The 16168-nt window shown below is 49.4% G+C and overlaps 1 protein-coding gene across 1 annotated transcript in view; it reads right to left on the bottom strand.

Moving 5' to 3' along the window:
• Nucleotides 1–16168, bottom strand: part of LOC139274902 (cohesin subunit SA-2-like) — a 181626-nt gene that overhangs the window by 84774 nt on the left and 80684 nt on the right. The window contains exons 6-9 of the mRNA XM_070891629.1: nt 13303–13379; nt 9474–9545; nt 6349–6553; nt 2054–2196 (exon numbers count right to left, since the gene is read on the bottom strand). Coding sequence (XP_070747730.1) covers nt 2054–2196; nt 6349–6553; nt 9474–9545; nt 13303–13379 — 497 coding nt within the window. The remainder of the gene's footprint in view (nt 1–2053; nt 2197–6348; nt 6554–9473; nt 9546–13302; nt 13380–16168) is intronic.

Below are 16168 nucleotides of genomic sequence, written 5' to 3'. Positions count from 1 at the left end.
GGGGGGGAAGAGAAGGGGTGGAAGAGGGGGGAAGAGGAGGAGGGAGGGAGGGGAAGAGGGGGGGAGGGAATATTAGGGAGATATTAGGGAGGGGGAGAGGAGGGAGGGAAGGAGAGGAAGGAGGGGGGGAGAGGAGGGATGGAGGGGGGAGAGGAGGGAGGGAGGGGGAGAGGAGGAAGGGAGGGGGGGGAGAAGGGGGGAGGAGGGAGGGAGGGGGAGAGGAGGGGGTGAGAGAGGAAGGGGAGGGAGGGTAGGGGAGGGAGGGTAGAGGAGGGAGAGGGAGAGGAGGGAGGGAGGGGGAGAGGAGGGATGGAGGGGGAGAGGAGGGATGGAGGGGGAGAGGAGGGATGGAGGGGGGAGGGGAGGGGGGGAGAGGAGGGATGGAGGGGGAGAGGAGGGATGGAGGGGGAGAGGAGGGATGGAAGGGGGAGAGGAGGGATGGAAGGGGGAGAGGAGGGATGGAAGGGGGAGAGGAGGGATGGAGAGGGGAGAGGAGGGATGGAGGGGGAGAGGAGGGGGAAGTGGAGGGGATGGGGGAAGTGGAGGGGTGGGAGGAGGAGAGGAGGAGAGGGGGGGGGGAGGAGAGGAGAGGGGGAGGCGGGAGGGAGCCAGAGCGGGACCTGAATGGGGGGTGGGGGGGGGGGGGGGGAAGAGGAAACGGAGCGGGACCTGAACAGAGGGGGTTGGGGGGGCGGAGGTGGGGGGCTGGAGTGGGACCTGAATGGGAGGGAGGGAGGCGGGAAGAGAGAGGGAGAGAGCCGGAGCTGAAGCTGAAGAGGAGGGAGAGGCCTGAGTCCGATCTTTGCCGCCCCGGTGAGCCCATTCGGCCAGGGCTAGGGTCGGCGTGCTTCGGGCCCCTCCCACGGAGCCTCAGGGACGAGGAACTACTGCACATGCGCACACACTCTAGCGCGTATGTGCAGAGGTCCCAGCATTGTTTTCAGCGCTGGGACCTGGCTCCGCCCCCGACCCCTTGTGCTGCACCACGCCGAGCACGAAGAGTCCTGAGGAGACCGGACAATCACAAGGTAAGTTTTCGCCCTTTTTCTTCCAGAAAGTTGGCGCACCTTATCGAGATTTCCGTTTTTCCAGAGGGCGGAAACTTGGGCCCATCTTCTCTGCATCCACCTTGTCAAGCCCGTCATACGTTTCGATAAGATCACCTCTCATTATTCTGAATTCCAATGAGTAGAGGCCCAACCTACTCAACCTTTCCTCATAAGTCAACCCTCTCATCCCCGGAATCAACCGAGTGAACCTTCTCTGGACTGCCTCCAAAGCAAGTATATCCTTTCGTAAATATGGAAAACAATTGGACTCTTCAGCCACCTAAGGACTCATTTTTAGAGCGGAAGCAAGTCTTGCTCAATTCTGAGGGACTGTCTATGATGAGCTCGAGCAGTTGATTACTTGAGTTGTTAAGAAACGCTGTGGGTCTGAATCCAGGAACTGCTCTGTACTTGAGCCTTGGTTGACTGTTTTCACCTTATTTTCAGTTTTAATCTCTTTCCTCGTCTCCTCTCTTGAAGATTTTAATCTTCGAGAAGTAGGTGCACCCACTGCCTTCTCGAAGTCAACTCGAGGTGAGCACTAAATGTTGGCCTCGCCAGCGACGCACATATCTTGAGAACTAATTTGGTTTTAAATACTAGAAGGGGGCACTGTGCTAGATAGCAGGGTGGAGAAGGGGAAAATGGGGGAGACAAGAGCTAGAGAGTATGATCTTAGAATAAGGGGCCGCCCATTTAAAACTGAGGTGAGGAGAAATTTCTTCTCTCAGAAGGTTGTAAATCTGTGGAATTTGCTGCCTCAGAGAGCTGTGGAAGCTGGGACATTGAATAAATTTAAGACAGAAATAGACAGTTTCTTAAACGTTTAGGGGATAAGGGGTTATGGGGAGCGGGCGGGGAAGTGGAGCTGAGTCCATGATCAGATCAGCCATGATCGTATTGAATGGCGGAGCAGGCTCGAGGGGCCGCATGGCCTACTCCTGCTCCTATTCTTATGTTCTTATATTCTTATTGCTCTAAACAATTAAAAGCAGTCAGCTTACCTCTTTCTTCTTCTGCAGGAAGGTTTCCAGTCTCCTGTTGGGTCTCCCGTCAATCATCTCCACATCACACTGTCTCTGAGAGTTGTGTAGCTGTACTCTCAGACTCAAAGACACGTTGATTAAGGCCGTCATTAGTTTCATGGCTTGAAGAGGAGAAAGACATGAATATCCTGGTAAACTTGCTTTAGCAAATGCATTTACAACCTCACGTCAACGCTATGAACATAACCAAGGGATTCTGTGGCCGTAGATAAAAAGTGTTCCAGAGTACATATGTTTGCAGTGATGGCACACCCATGAGAAATAAAAACAAAGAAAGACTTCCATTTATATAGCTCCTTTCACAACCCCCGGACGTCTCAAAGCACTTTACAGCCAATAAAGTACTTTTGGAGTGTAATCACTGTTGCAATGTAGGAAACGCACAGCCAATTTGTGCACAGCAAGATCCCACAAACAGCAACATGGCAATGACCAGATAATCTGTTTTTGTTATGTTGATTGAGGGATAAATATTGGCCAGGACACCGGGAATAACTCGCCTGCTCTTCTTCAAAATAGTGCCAAGGGATCCTTTATATCCACCCGAGAGGGCAGACAGAGTCTCGGTTTAGCATCTCATCCAAAAGACAGCATCTCCAACAGGGAAGCACTCCCTGGAGCATCAATCTCGATTTTTTTTTAATGCGCTTAAGTACCTGGGGTGGGACTTGAACCCTCAACCTTCTGAGAGGCGAGTGTGCTACCCACCGAGCCATGGCTGACACTTAGCTTTCCATGGTTAACACTGTGCCTTTAACATATTAAAACCTCCTACGGCGTTTCGCAGGAGCGTTACCAAACAAGATTTGACACCGAGCGGCATAAAGAGATATTAGGACAGGTAATCAAAAGAACATAAGAAATAGGAGCAGGAGTAGGCCATACGGCCCCTCGAGCCTGCTCCGCCATTTAATAAGATCATCGCTGATCTGATCATGGACTCAGCTCCACTTCCCTGCCCGCTCCCTATAACCTTTTATTCCCTTATCGCTCAAAAATCTGTCAATCTCCATCTTAAATATATTCAATGATCCAGCTTCCACAGCTCACTGGGGCAGAGAATTCCATCGATTTACAACCCTCTAAGAAGAAATTTCTCCTCATCTCAGTTTTAAATGGGCGGCCCCTTATTCTGACACTATGTCTCCTAGTTTTAGTTTCCCCTATGAGTGGAAATATCCTCTCTGCATCCACCTTGTCGAGCCTCCTCATTATCTTATATGTTTTGATAAGATCACCTCTCAATTCTTCTGAACTCCAATGAATACAGGCCCAACCTACTCAACCTATCTTCATAAGTCAACCCCCATATCTCCAGAACCAACCTTCTCTGAACAGCCTCCAATGCAAGTGTATCCTTCTTTAAATACGGAGAACAAAACTACGCAGTACTCTAGGTGTGACCTCACCAATACCCAGTACAGTTGTAGCAGGACTTCTCTGCTTTTATACTTTATCCCCCTTGCAATAAAAGCCAACATTCCATTTGCCTTCCTGATTACTTGCTGTACCTGCATACTAACTTTTTGTGTTTCATGCACAAGGACCCCCAGGTCCCTCTGTACTGCAGCACTTTATCATTTAAATGGAGAAAAATTGCAATTTGCTTTTCTATTTTTTCTGCCAAAGTGGATTAACTCACATTTTCCCACATTATACTCCATCTGCCAAATTTTTGTCCATTCACTTAGCCTGTCTATATCCCTTTGCAGATTATTTGTGTCCTCCTCACAATTTGCTTTCCCACCCATCTTTGTAACATCAACAAACTTGGTTACATTACACTCAGTCCCTTCATTCAAGTCATTAATGTAGATTGTAAATAGTTGAGGCCCCAGCACCGATCCCTGCGGCACGTCACTAGCTACTGTTTGCCAACCGGAAAATGACCCATTTATCCCGACTCTGTTTTCTGTTAGTTAGCCAATCCTCTATCCATGTTAATATATTATCCCCAACCCCGTGAACTTTTATCTTGTGCAGTAACCTTTTATGTGACACCTTAGTGAATGCCTTCTGGAAATCTAAATAAATCATGTCCACTGGTTCCCCTTATCCAACCTGCTCATTACAGCCTCAAAGATCTCCAGCAAATTTGTCAAACGCAATTTCCCTTTCATAAAACCATGCTGACTCTGCTTGATTGAATCATGCTTTTCCAAATGTCCCGCTACTGCTTGGTCAAAGAGGTAGGTTTTAAGGAGCAACTTAAAGGAGGACAGAGAGACGGAGAGGTTTAGGGAGGAAATTTCAGACTTAAGGCCTAGGCAGCTGAAGGCACGGCCACCAATAGTGGAGCAAAGGAAATTGGGGATATGCAAGAGGCCAATGTTGGACGAGTGCAGAGATCCGGGAGAAGTCATCTTTAGGAGAGGAGAATGAGAAGAGGATAAAAAAAGGAAAGGAAAGCTCCCATATCCCAGGCCCTATTGTATCTGCCACTGTCTTACGGTATGAGGACGCGGATGCTATTCAGCCTGAAATGAAGGAAACTGAAGTTTTGGATCCAGAGATTCTGGGGCCCACTCTGCTGACTCCATCATCACCTCTATCATTTCCAGACTTCCCACTAGAAGTGATGAAAGATGTACATACAGTATGTCCGCCCCATATGTACTGCACTGTGGGAGCACGTTCCCTACAAGGATTGCAACGGTTCAAGAAGGCGACTCACCACCACCTTCTCAAGGGCAACGAGAGGGGAGCAATAAATGGCGACCTTGCCAGCAACGCCCACATCCCGAGAATGAATATATATATAAAACATAAATATGGGTAGGCTTATTGTAATGCTATGCAAAAGGTAGATTTGCATCATTTGCAGCATAGCAACGCTGTTGCTCCTCACATCTAATATTGCTCTGGGCAGTGGGAGGGGCCCTTTAAAATCTAGATGGTTTAAGGATCGCATTCCCACGTTACAAGGCAGCACAAGAGGCCACCAGCCTTACTTTGCCACACCAGATCTCCAAGTCCTTCTGCAGTCAATCTCTATTGGCCATTCACCCAGCCAAATCCTCCAGCAGGCCATGTCACCCAATATAAAATCCAGTTGGGGTCCTTGTGGTGGGCGAAATTTGCTGGCTCTGAAGATGTGCCAAGTCCTGGGGGGCCGAAATTGCCCCTTTCTATAACAGCCTCAAAGAGGTGGCCACTGGTCGGTAAGGACTCGCCACTTAGTCGGCGCGGAGGGGGCTGACATTTTTTAATTGCCCTCGTGGATTTTCCCGTCGGAGAACGCCCGCTTTCCCGCCACATTGGACACGCGCCGACCCTATCACGCGCGGCGCTGATGACTCAGAGAGACAGCCTTTCCGACCCGCCCGCACTTCCGCCCCGCTGATCACACCACTTCCGCCCCGCTGATGACATCACTTCCGCCCCGCTGATGACACCACTTCCGCCCCGCTGATGACACTACCTCCGCCTCGCTGATGACACTATCTCCGCCCCGCTGATGACACTATCTCCGCCCCGCTGATGACACTACCTCCGCCTCGCTGATGACACTACCTCCGCCCTGCTGATGACACTATCTCCGCCCTGCTGATGACATCACTTCCGCCCCGCTGATGACACTACCTCCGCCCTGCTGATGACACTATCTCCGCCCCGCTGATGACACTACCTCCGCCTCGCTGATGACACTACCTCCGCCCTGCTGATGACACTATCTCCGCCCTGCTGATGACATCACTTCCGCCCCGCTGATGACACTACCTCCGCCCTGCTGATGACATCACTTCCGCCCCGCTGATGACACTACCTCCGTCCCGCTGATGACACTATCTCCGCCCCACTAATGACACTATCTCCGCCCCGCTGATGACACTACCTCCGCCTCGCTGATGACACTACGTCCGCCCCGCTGATGACATCACCTCCGCCCCGCTGATGACACCACTTCTGCCCCGCTGATGACATCACCTCCGCCCCGCTGATGACACCACTTCTGCCCCGCTGATGACATCACTTCCGCCCCGCTGATGACATCACCTCCGCCCCGCTGATTACATCACTTCCGCCCCGCTGATGACACCACTTCCACCTTGCTGCCCAAAAAAATTCAAAGAGCTGAATTTCTCCGGATTGTCTGCCTCATGCATTGGGGCGGACAGAACCCTTAACAATAGGCAGGTGCACCCTGTTTCAGGTGGAGGGCAATTTCGAACCCCTGGTCCTTTACCTCTCTCTGCTTTGGCTCAAACATCCAAGGCATTTCCCGGGTTCACGGCACATTGAAATCTTCTCACCTGCAAGCGTGCTGGTGTGTCGGAAAGCCCGCACCTGGGAGTCTGACAGTCCAGTTAGCAGGGAGATGACTGTGTCCATCAGGTACTCGTCGTGCACGATAGTGTACTGACAGTGCTGAATCAGCACCGAGAGAAATTCGCAGAAATTGGACTTGAACTTCTTCCAGTAGGGTCCTGACATTGTAAGGGGGTAATCCCCACTGTCCTGTAAAGAGAACAAAGAAAATAACCACCAACGAGTGAGCCAGTTAGGGTTGCTAACTCTCCAGCATTGCCCCGTGCTCGCTGACCTACACTGGCTCCCCGCCCAGCAATGCCTCAATTTAAAAATTCTCATCCTTGTTTTCAAATCGCTCCATGGCCTCGCCCCTCCCTATCTCTGTGTCCTCCTACAACCTACCGAGATCTCCGCACTCCTCCAATTCTGGCCTCTTGAGCATCCCCGATTTTCATCGCTCCACCATTGGCAGCCGTGCCTCCAGTAGCCTCGGCACTGTGCTCTGAAATTCCCTCCCTAAACCTCTCTGTCTCTCTACCTCTTTCTCCTCCTTCTTTAAGTCGCTCTTCTTTGTCCAAGCTTTTGGTCATCTTTTCTAATATCTCCTTAGGTGGCGCGGGGCCAAATTTTGTTTGATGATTGCTCCTGTGAAGTACCTTGGGACATTTTACTACATTAAAGGTGTTATATAAATGCAAGTTGTTGTTGCTATATAAATGTAAGTTGTTGTTGCTAGAAAATGCAATTGTTGTTGAGGTTGGAGTCTCCAGGAGTTAGAGATTAATCTCCGGACACTGCAACCCAGGAGAAAAATCATAGGAGGTATTAAACCAAGACAATATTTTTTCATATTCTTTGAGCACTTTAATTAGGCATAGAAATATTGTGAATGGGGGAAAAGGGCTGTTTGGCTGTGCAGGATTATTAGAGGCGGGAGATCATGTGACAAAACCTCCAGGAATACGTCCAACCAGAGTTGGCAATTGGAGATCCAGTGGCTTTCACTGAGCAAACACCCAGAAACCATTTCTCCCGTCCACCCCACCCCCTCCCCTCACCCTTCCCCACTCCCCCCTCACCCTCACCCCTCACCACTCCCTCCTCACCCGTCCACTCCTCCTCCCTCCCCCCTCACCCTTCCCCCCTCATCCCCTCACCTCTCTCCACTCCCCCCTCACCCCTCCCTCCTCACCCGTCCACTCCTCTTCCCTCACCCCTCCTCCTCACCTCTCTCCACTCCCCCCTCCCCCCTCCCCCTCCCCCTTCACTCATCCACTTCTCCCCCTCTCCCCCCGCTCCTCCCTCACCATCGCTGCCACACAATGACTGAACAGACGGTCTCAACACCGTTTTTTTCACATTTACAAAATGGATGCTGTTGTTTGTGAGCGGGAGGGAGCCATTTTATTACAATAAGTTTCAACGCTTACTCTTGTTCTACCACAAGTGCGTTTTTAGAATCAAATCGAGACCTGGCTGGGAAGTGCTGGGGGGACGGGGGGAGGGGGTTGCAGGACAGCAGCCAAAATTCTACGTTGATTCTGTAGTTTTTCCCACTTTCCTACCTGTAACCAAGCTCAGGATAGGCAGTGTCTGCCATCTCTGTCGCATCTGTTCTGACGATGCCACCTTCCATTCAAGTGCTTCCGATATATCTTCCTTTTTCTTAACCGAGGATTTCCCCTCCACTATAGTTCTATTTCCTGCACCTCTGCTCTCACCCCTTCCCTTCCCTACCAGCACCACGACAGGGTTCCCCTTGTCCTCACCTTCCACCCCAACAGCCTCCACATTCAGCAGGTCATCCTCCGCCATTTCCGTCACCTCCAGCGTGAGCCCACCACCCAATCACATCTTCCCCTCCCCGCTACAAAGGGACCGCTCTCTGCGACACCCTGGTCCACTCCTCAATTACCCCCAGCACCCCCTCCCCTTCCCACGGCACCTTCCCGTGCAAGCGCAAGAGATGCAACACCTGCCCTTTTACCTGCTCCCTTCCCACCGCTCAGGGCCCCAAAACACTCCTTCCAGGTGAAACAGCGATTTACTTGTACTTCTTTCAATTTAGTATACTGTATTCACTGCTCACGATGTGGTCTCCTCTACACTGGGGACACCAAACGCAGATTGGGTGACCACTTTGCGGAACACCTCCATTCAGTCGGCAAGCGTGACCCTGAGCTTCCGGTCACTTTAATTCTCCACTCCTAGTCTGACCTCTCCGTCCTCGGTTTCTTACACTGGTCCAATGAAGCTCAACGGAAGCTCAAGAAACAGCACCTCAACTTTTGTTTAGGCACTTTACAGCCTTCCGCACTCAATATCGAGTTCAACAATTTCAGACCAGAACCTCTGCCCCCATTTTGTCGAACTGTTGGTAAAGATTCTGTTACCACTGACAGCTCCTCTAGACCCATCTTCTGTTCCTTTACTTGGCCCATTACCATTCCCTTTCACCTCGCACCATCATCCCTTTCGTCATTAATCTCTCCTGCCTTCCGCCCTATCACAGGCCTTCCCTCTTGTTCTTTCCTCCCCCCCCCCCCCATCCTTTCCCTGCCTCTCGCTTAAACCCTGTTACATCTCTTAACTTTCTCCAGTTCTGACGAAGGGTCATCGACCTGAAACGTTGACTCTGTTTCTCTCTCCACAGCTGCTGCCTGACCCGCTGAGCGTTTCCAGCAATTTCTGTCTTTATTTAAAAGATGGCTCAGCAGAGAAGAAGGGGAGAAACACTACAGGCTGAACCTCCCTTCTCCGGCACCCTCGGGACCTGGCCTGTGCCGAATAAGGGATTTTGCCGGATGAGGAGTGGTCAGTGGCCCGAGGTCGGGGAGAGGCGGGGAAGGTCGTCGCCCCGGGCAGGCCCGAAGTGTCGGCGAGCCCTCGGCGGGCCGCGAAGGAAGTGTCAGCGGGCCGAGTGTCGGTGCGGCCCCAAAGTCGGCGGGGCGGGGTGGGGGGGGGGGGGGAGGTCAGCCATGTTCTGCACATGCAACCCCGGCCACCGGAATCATGCGGATGAGGGAGTCCCAGATAAAGGAGGTCCAACCTGTACCTAAATCAATAAAAACTGCGGGGGCAGGAGGAAATGCAGTCATTATCAAAGTGAAGAAAGCTGACATAATACCAGATCCAGCGGCCATGTAACATTTAGGATCCAGGGGTACACCATGAACTTCTTGTACTGTAAGCCTGTCTCCTGCAAAAAGATACAATGGTAACATTGAATTTCAAGAGCACTGTGAAAGGCAAACGTCATTTTCCCTGGGTCATAGTCTTCAATAAATGATTATGGGGGTTTTTCATTCAATGTTACAGTAACACTTTAGGTCTGTGACTGATGTAGCGAAAGAACATCTCAAAGTGCTTCACTTACAATGAGTTACTTTGTACACACAAAATTCTTGCAGGGCTTGACAGGGTAGATGCAGGGAGGATGTTTCCCCTGGCTGGGGAATCTAGAACCAGGGGTCACAGTCTCAGAATAAGGGTCGGCCATTCAGGAGGGAGATGAGAAGAAATGTCTTTACTTAGAGGGTGGTGAATCTCTGGAATTCTCTACCCCAGGGGGCTGTGGAGGCTGTTGAGTAGAGATTTTTGGATAATAAGGGAATCAAAAGATATGGGGATAGTGCAGGAAAGTGGAGTTGAGGTAGAAGATCAGCCATGATCTTATTGAATGGCGGAGCAGGCTTGAGGGGCCGTATGGCCTATTCCTGCTCCTAATTCTTATGTTCTTATGAATTGCAGTCACTCTGATCAGTGCCACTCAAAATCACTCAGGAAGCTCGACACCATCCAGGACAAAGCAGGCCGCTTGATTGCCACCCCACCCACCACCTTCAACATTCACTCCCTCCACCACCAGCGCACCGTGGCTGCAGTGTGTACCATCTACAAGATGCACTGCAGCAACTCGCCAAGGCTTCTTCGACAGCACCTCCCAGAGCCGTGACCTCTGCCACCTCGAAGGACAAGGGCAGCAGACGCATGGGAGCACCATCACCCCAAAGGTCCCCCCAAATCACACACCATCCTGACTTGGAAATATATCGCCAATCCTTCATCGTCGCTGTGTCAAAATCCTGGAACTCCCTCCCTAACAGCACTGTGGGAGTACCTTCACCACACGGACTGCGAGCAGTTCAAGAAGGCGGCTCACCACCACCTTCTCAAGGGCAATTAGGGATGGGCAATAAATGCCGGCCTTGCCAGCGATGGCCACAACCCATGAACAATTTTTGAAAACTCTTTGTGATGTAAGCTAACGCGACAGCCATTTTGCATACGGCAAAATGTCACAAACAACAATTGAGATGGACGTCCTATTACTGCCACTCACAACCTTTCCCTCACCCGTTTCACCGGAAACTACAAACTCACAATATAGTGAGTGTTATAATAGAAATTGTCAGGTGGTCTTCACAGCCCTAATCCAACCCCATCAGCATCCCTCCCGAACAGCACTGTGGGGGGCCTCTTCACCACACCGGCTGCAGCGGTTCAAGAAGAAAGCCCACCAACTGCGTCTCCAGGACAACAAGGGATGGGCAAAAAATGGTGGCCTTGCCAGCGATGCCCACATCCTGAGAATTAATATTTTAATGTATTTTTTTTTTTTAAAGTGCGGAGCTGATGGAACTAAACTCTCTGAGCGACTGTGGTGTTAATGGAAGTGTCTGACGGTGACATTTAATGCCTGCATTAAAGATCTATCCTTCAGTCTGAAGAGCAGGATCTATCATCAAAGATAAAAATTCCTGTTCCTCAACCCTTTATATGTTAAGTTTAAGAATAGTTTCCCTTTCCTGTTCACAACAGAACAGCACCAAACCCGTGGTTAATTGAGGGCAAGAGGTGTGGAACAAATGCTTTGCACTGGCTAAGTTAGTTGGAAAACATTACCAGAGCAGTTCTCACCAGATGTCGTGCCTGAAAGCAGCTGAACAATCATACAGCAACTCCTACCCACTATTTGTACCCCCTCTCCTCCTGAGATGCCCAACGTTAATGGGGTTGGTTCCATGGGTAGCGTTTCCAAGCAGCCATACTTCATACGTCAGCCCAGACTGAGTGTAAACAGGCTGTTAAAGCTTAGAGAACACCACACGACTGACATCCACACACACACACATTCACTTTCCAGCACACAACGCTGGATAGCAATTAGGAGCAGGAACCCTGGCTGTTTTTTTCTTACCTCTCCCTACCCCAGGGATCCCACAGCTAGAGCACTGCGTGCAGTTCTGGTCGCCACATTACAGAAAAGATGGGATTGCACTACAGAGGGTACAGTGGAGATTTACAAGGATGTTGCCTGGACTGGAGAATTTTAGCTATGAGGAAAGATTGGATAGGTTGGATTTGTTTTCTTTGGAACAGAGGAGGCTGAGCGGAGATCTTATTGAGGCGTGTAAAATTATGAGGGGCCTAGATATACTGGATAGGAAAGACCTATTTCCCTGAGCAGAGGGGTCAACAACTGGGGGCATAGATTTAAAGTAATTGATAGGAGGATTAGAGGGTCTTTAATTTCCCTGTTTTCGCCCAGAGGGGGGTGCGGGTCTGGAACTCACTGCCTGAAAGGGTGGTAGAGGCAGAAACCCTCACCACATTTAAAAAGTACTTGGATGTGCACTTGAAGTGCCGTAACCTACAGGGCTATGGACCAAGAGCTGGAAAGTGGGATTAGGCTGGATAGCTCTTTGTCGGCCGGCATAGACACGATGGGCCGAAATGGCCTCCTTCTGTGCTGTAAATTTCTATGATTCTGTGATATATTGTGGCCAATTGTAGCACTCTACATCTCTTCCCTGGAAGAGGTCATCTAACTCAGCACAAAACAGAGAATCTCCTGATTCCTTGACTAAAGCAATATATGGTTTTCAGTCGGTCTCTTGTGCATTGACTCCCTGCTCTCTCCACCATTGACAGATATGCCTTCAGCTGCATAGGCCGCCCATTCTGGAATTTCCTCCCGAGAAGATTGAGGGGTGATCCGACCGAGGTGTTTAAGACATTAAAAGGACTTGATCGGTTAGCTACAGAGAATTCTCTACCCCAGAGGGCTGTGGATGCTCAGGCTGAGATTGATAGACTTCTGGACATGAAGGGAATCAAGGGATATGGCGATCGGGTGGGAAAGTGTTGAAGATAGAAGATTAGACATCATCCTATTGAATGGCGGAGCAGGCTTGAGGGGCCGTATGGCCTACTCCAGCTCCTAGCTCTTATGTTCTCATGTGCACTCGGTGCATTCCCTACCATCATCATCATCATAGGCAGTCCCTCGGAATCGAGAAAGACTTGCTTCCACTCCCAAAGTGAGTTCTCTGCTGGCTGACCAGTCCAATACGGGAGCCACAGACTCTGTCACAGGTGGGACAGACATTCGTCGAGGGAAGGGGTGGGTGGGGCTGATTTGCGGCGCGCTCCTTCTGCTGTCTGCGCCTGACCTCTTCACACTCTTTGCGTTGAGACTCGAAGAACTCAACGCTCTCCCAGATGGACTTTCTCCACCTCGGGCGGCCTTCGGCCAGGGTCTCACAGATGGTCAGTGGTGATGTCGCACTTTAGCAGGGAGGCTTTGAGGGTGTCCTTGTAATGCTTCCGCTGCCCGCCTTTGACTCGTTTACCATGAAGGAGCTCCGCATAAAGCATTTGCTTAGGGTGTCTCGTATCTGGCCTGCGAACTATGTGGCCTGCCCAGCGAAGCTGATTGAGTGATCCTACCAAGGCACTGGGGGAGCCACCAATGCACCTTTTAGCTGTGTCAGCCTGAGACAACTGTCCCGACGAGCTGTCCGATGTGTTGACTCTCTGCATGTATCCTGCCTGCTGTGGAATTGCTGCTTATACAGCATTCAAATCCACAATATATGTGGTTGAAGAAGATTGAATATACAGCACAGGATGAAAACCGTGTTTTAAAATCAATCTCAAAAACCTTATTTCACCTCATCAAATTCCTCCGTCATTTTTCTCCTAATGTCAGGATTGTGCATATTTTGAAAGACTTCAGCGGTAACCATTCCTGCAACAACAGGAGGAAGAAAAAACACTTAGAATAAAATACATTACTTAAAAATATTCATGCATGAGAATAAAACACATTACATTTTGACAAAAGGAGTGCTCTCCTAAAGCAGAATGTATAAATAATAAATGTACCCACACTAAGATTCTGCTGGTCAGGAATTCCAGGTCCCCAGATTAACCCTTTGTGCTTGTGACAAGGGGTTGCCGTGTATCGAGTTTTCGATAGGACAGTCTGACTTTGAGCAGCACAGTCCATGGTTACATAAGAACATAAGAAATAGGAGCAGGAGTAGGCCATCTGGCTCCTCGAGCCTGCTCCGCCATTCAATAAGATCATGGCTGATCTGATCCTAGACTCAGCTCCACTTACCCGCCCGCTCCCCATAACCCTTGACTCCCTCATCGTTCAAGAATCTGTCGATCTCCACCTTGAATATATTCATTGACCCAGCCTCCACTGCTCTCTGGGGAGAGAATTCCAAAGATTCACGACCCTCTGAGGGAAGAAATTCCTCCTCATCTCCGTTTTAAAATGGCAACCCCTTATTCCAGCAGGTAGGTGTTTTGCACAAGGTAGTTCAATTTTGGACAGGAAGGTATGGTTTTGGACCAGTTTTCAACAGCACAATCTGGTCTCAGACAGGGCAGCCCAGGGAATCGGCAGGATCTGGCAAGGACAGCCCAGTTTTGGACCAGTAAGGCCTTTTTGAACTGATGTCACCGTTTTGGATTGAATGGCCTAGTTCCTGGACAGAACTGCTCGGTTTTGGACTGACCAGGACAACAACAACAACAACAACACCAAGAGTTTGGATTTATTAAGTGCCTTTAATCTGACAAATTGTCCCAGCATGCTTCACAAAGACAAAACTGGAGGGGTAGCGATGATTTACAGGATGTGGCCAAAGACAGCGTAAAAGAGATAATATTCAGGAGCCTTTGAAGGAGGGGTAGTAAGACACAGGTATTTAGGGAGAGTGTTCCAATGTGTGAATCCAATATTTTTGTAGGCTCTGTGGCGAAAAGCCGCAGTTAGAGAGAGCGTGAGGATGAAAAGGGGTTGAATGATTGGCAGGAATGCCCTGTCACGTAGACTGGAGGAGATCGCAGACCCACGGCCATGCAAGGACTTGTAGATGAGTTAATGGATTTTTAAATTTAATATACTGGCAAATGGAGAACCAATGGAGATGGGTGAGGATAGGGCTGAAAGGGCAAAGAGATTTAGTGCGGGACAGGATGCGGGTAGAAAAGTTCTAATTTGCATAGAGTGGAACTTGGAAGGTCATCAGGAGCGTGCTGGAATAGTTGAGCCAGGAGATGGTGAAGGCAAGGATGACAGTGGCAGTGAGATAGAGCAGAGGCAGGCAATATTTCGGGGCTGGAAATAAACAGCCTTGGTGATGGCTTTGCCATGGGGTTTATCCAAAGGAAGGAGGTGACAGTCTCTCAATGAGCTCAACAGCAGTGTGTCCAACTTCTGGTGGCAGTTAACACTGAGATTCCTGTTACCAATGGACCCTGGTGTGGATCAACTGGTTGACTGTCATTTAATGTAACATATGAGCTGTCAGTAAACACAAAACATTGACTGAAGAGAATTTACACATATGTCTGGTATCTCATCGACTTGATTACCTTATTTAATGTGGAGTGTTTTTAAAAGTCGCAGACGCCAGGTCTCGGTGGGTGTTACCACTGGGACACATTACAACATAATTCTAAAAGGACAAAGAGTGTTAAAAAAACAAGCCTGAAGGCTCTGTGTCTCAATGCGAGGAGCATTCGTAATAAGGTGGATGAATTAACTGCGCAGATAGCTGTTAACGGATATGATGTAATTGGGATTACGGAGACATGGCTCCAGGGTGACCAAGGCTGGGAACTCAACATCCAGGGGTATTCAATATTCAGGAAGGAGAGACAGAAAGGAAAAGAAGGTGAGGTAGCGTTGTTGGTTAAAGAGGAGATTAACGCAATAGTAAGGAAGGACATTAGCTTGGATGATGTGGAATCTGTATGGGTAGAACTGCAGAATACCAAAGGGCAGAAAACGCTAGTGGGAGTTGTGTATAGACCACCAAACAGTAGTAGTGAGGTTGTGGATGGCCTCAAACAAGAGATTAGGGATACGTGCAATAAAGGTACAGCAGTTATCATGGGTGACTTTAATCTACATATAGATTGGGCTAACCAAACTGGTAGCAATACGGTGGAGGAGGATTTCCTGGAGTGTATAAGGGATGGTTTTCTAGACCAATATGTCGAGGAGCCAACTAGAGAGTTGGCCATCCTAGACTGGGTGATGTGTAATGAGAGAGCATTAATTAGCAATCTTGTTGTGCGAGGCCCCTTGGGAAGAGTGACCATAATATGGTAGAATTCTTCATTAAGATGGAGAGTGACACAGTTAATTCAGAGACTAGGGTCCTGAACTTAAAGAAAGGTAACTTCAATGGTATGAGACATGAATTGGCTAGGATAGACTGGCGAATGATACTTAAAGGGTTGACGGTGGATAGGCAATGGCAGAAATTTAAAGATCACATGGATGAACTTCAACAATTGTCTTGCATAAAAATAAAACGGGGAAGGTGGCTCAATCGTGGCTAACAAGGGAAATTAGGGATAGTGATAAATCCAAGGAAGAGGCATATAAATTGGCCAGAAAAAGCAGCAAACCCGAGGACTGGGAGAAATTTAGAATTCAGCAGAGGAGAATAAAAGGTTTAATTAGGAGGGGGAAAATAGAGCATGTGAGTAAGCTTGTAGGGAACATAAGAC

Source organism: Pristiophorus japonicus, chromosome 10, assembly GCF_044704955.1.
Source record: "Pristiophorus japonicus isolate sPriJap1 chromosome 10, sPriJap1.hap1, whole genome shotgun sequence".
Taxonomy (NCBI): Eukaryota; Metazoa; Chordata; class Chondrichthyes; family Pristiophoridae; genus Pristiophorus; species Pristiophorus japonicus.
This window is presented reverse-complemented; position numbering and strand designations above follow the sequence as displayed.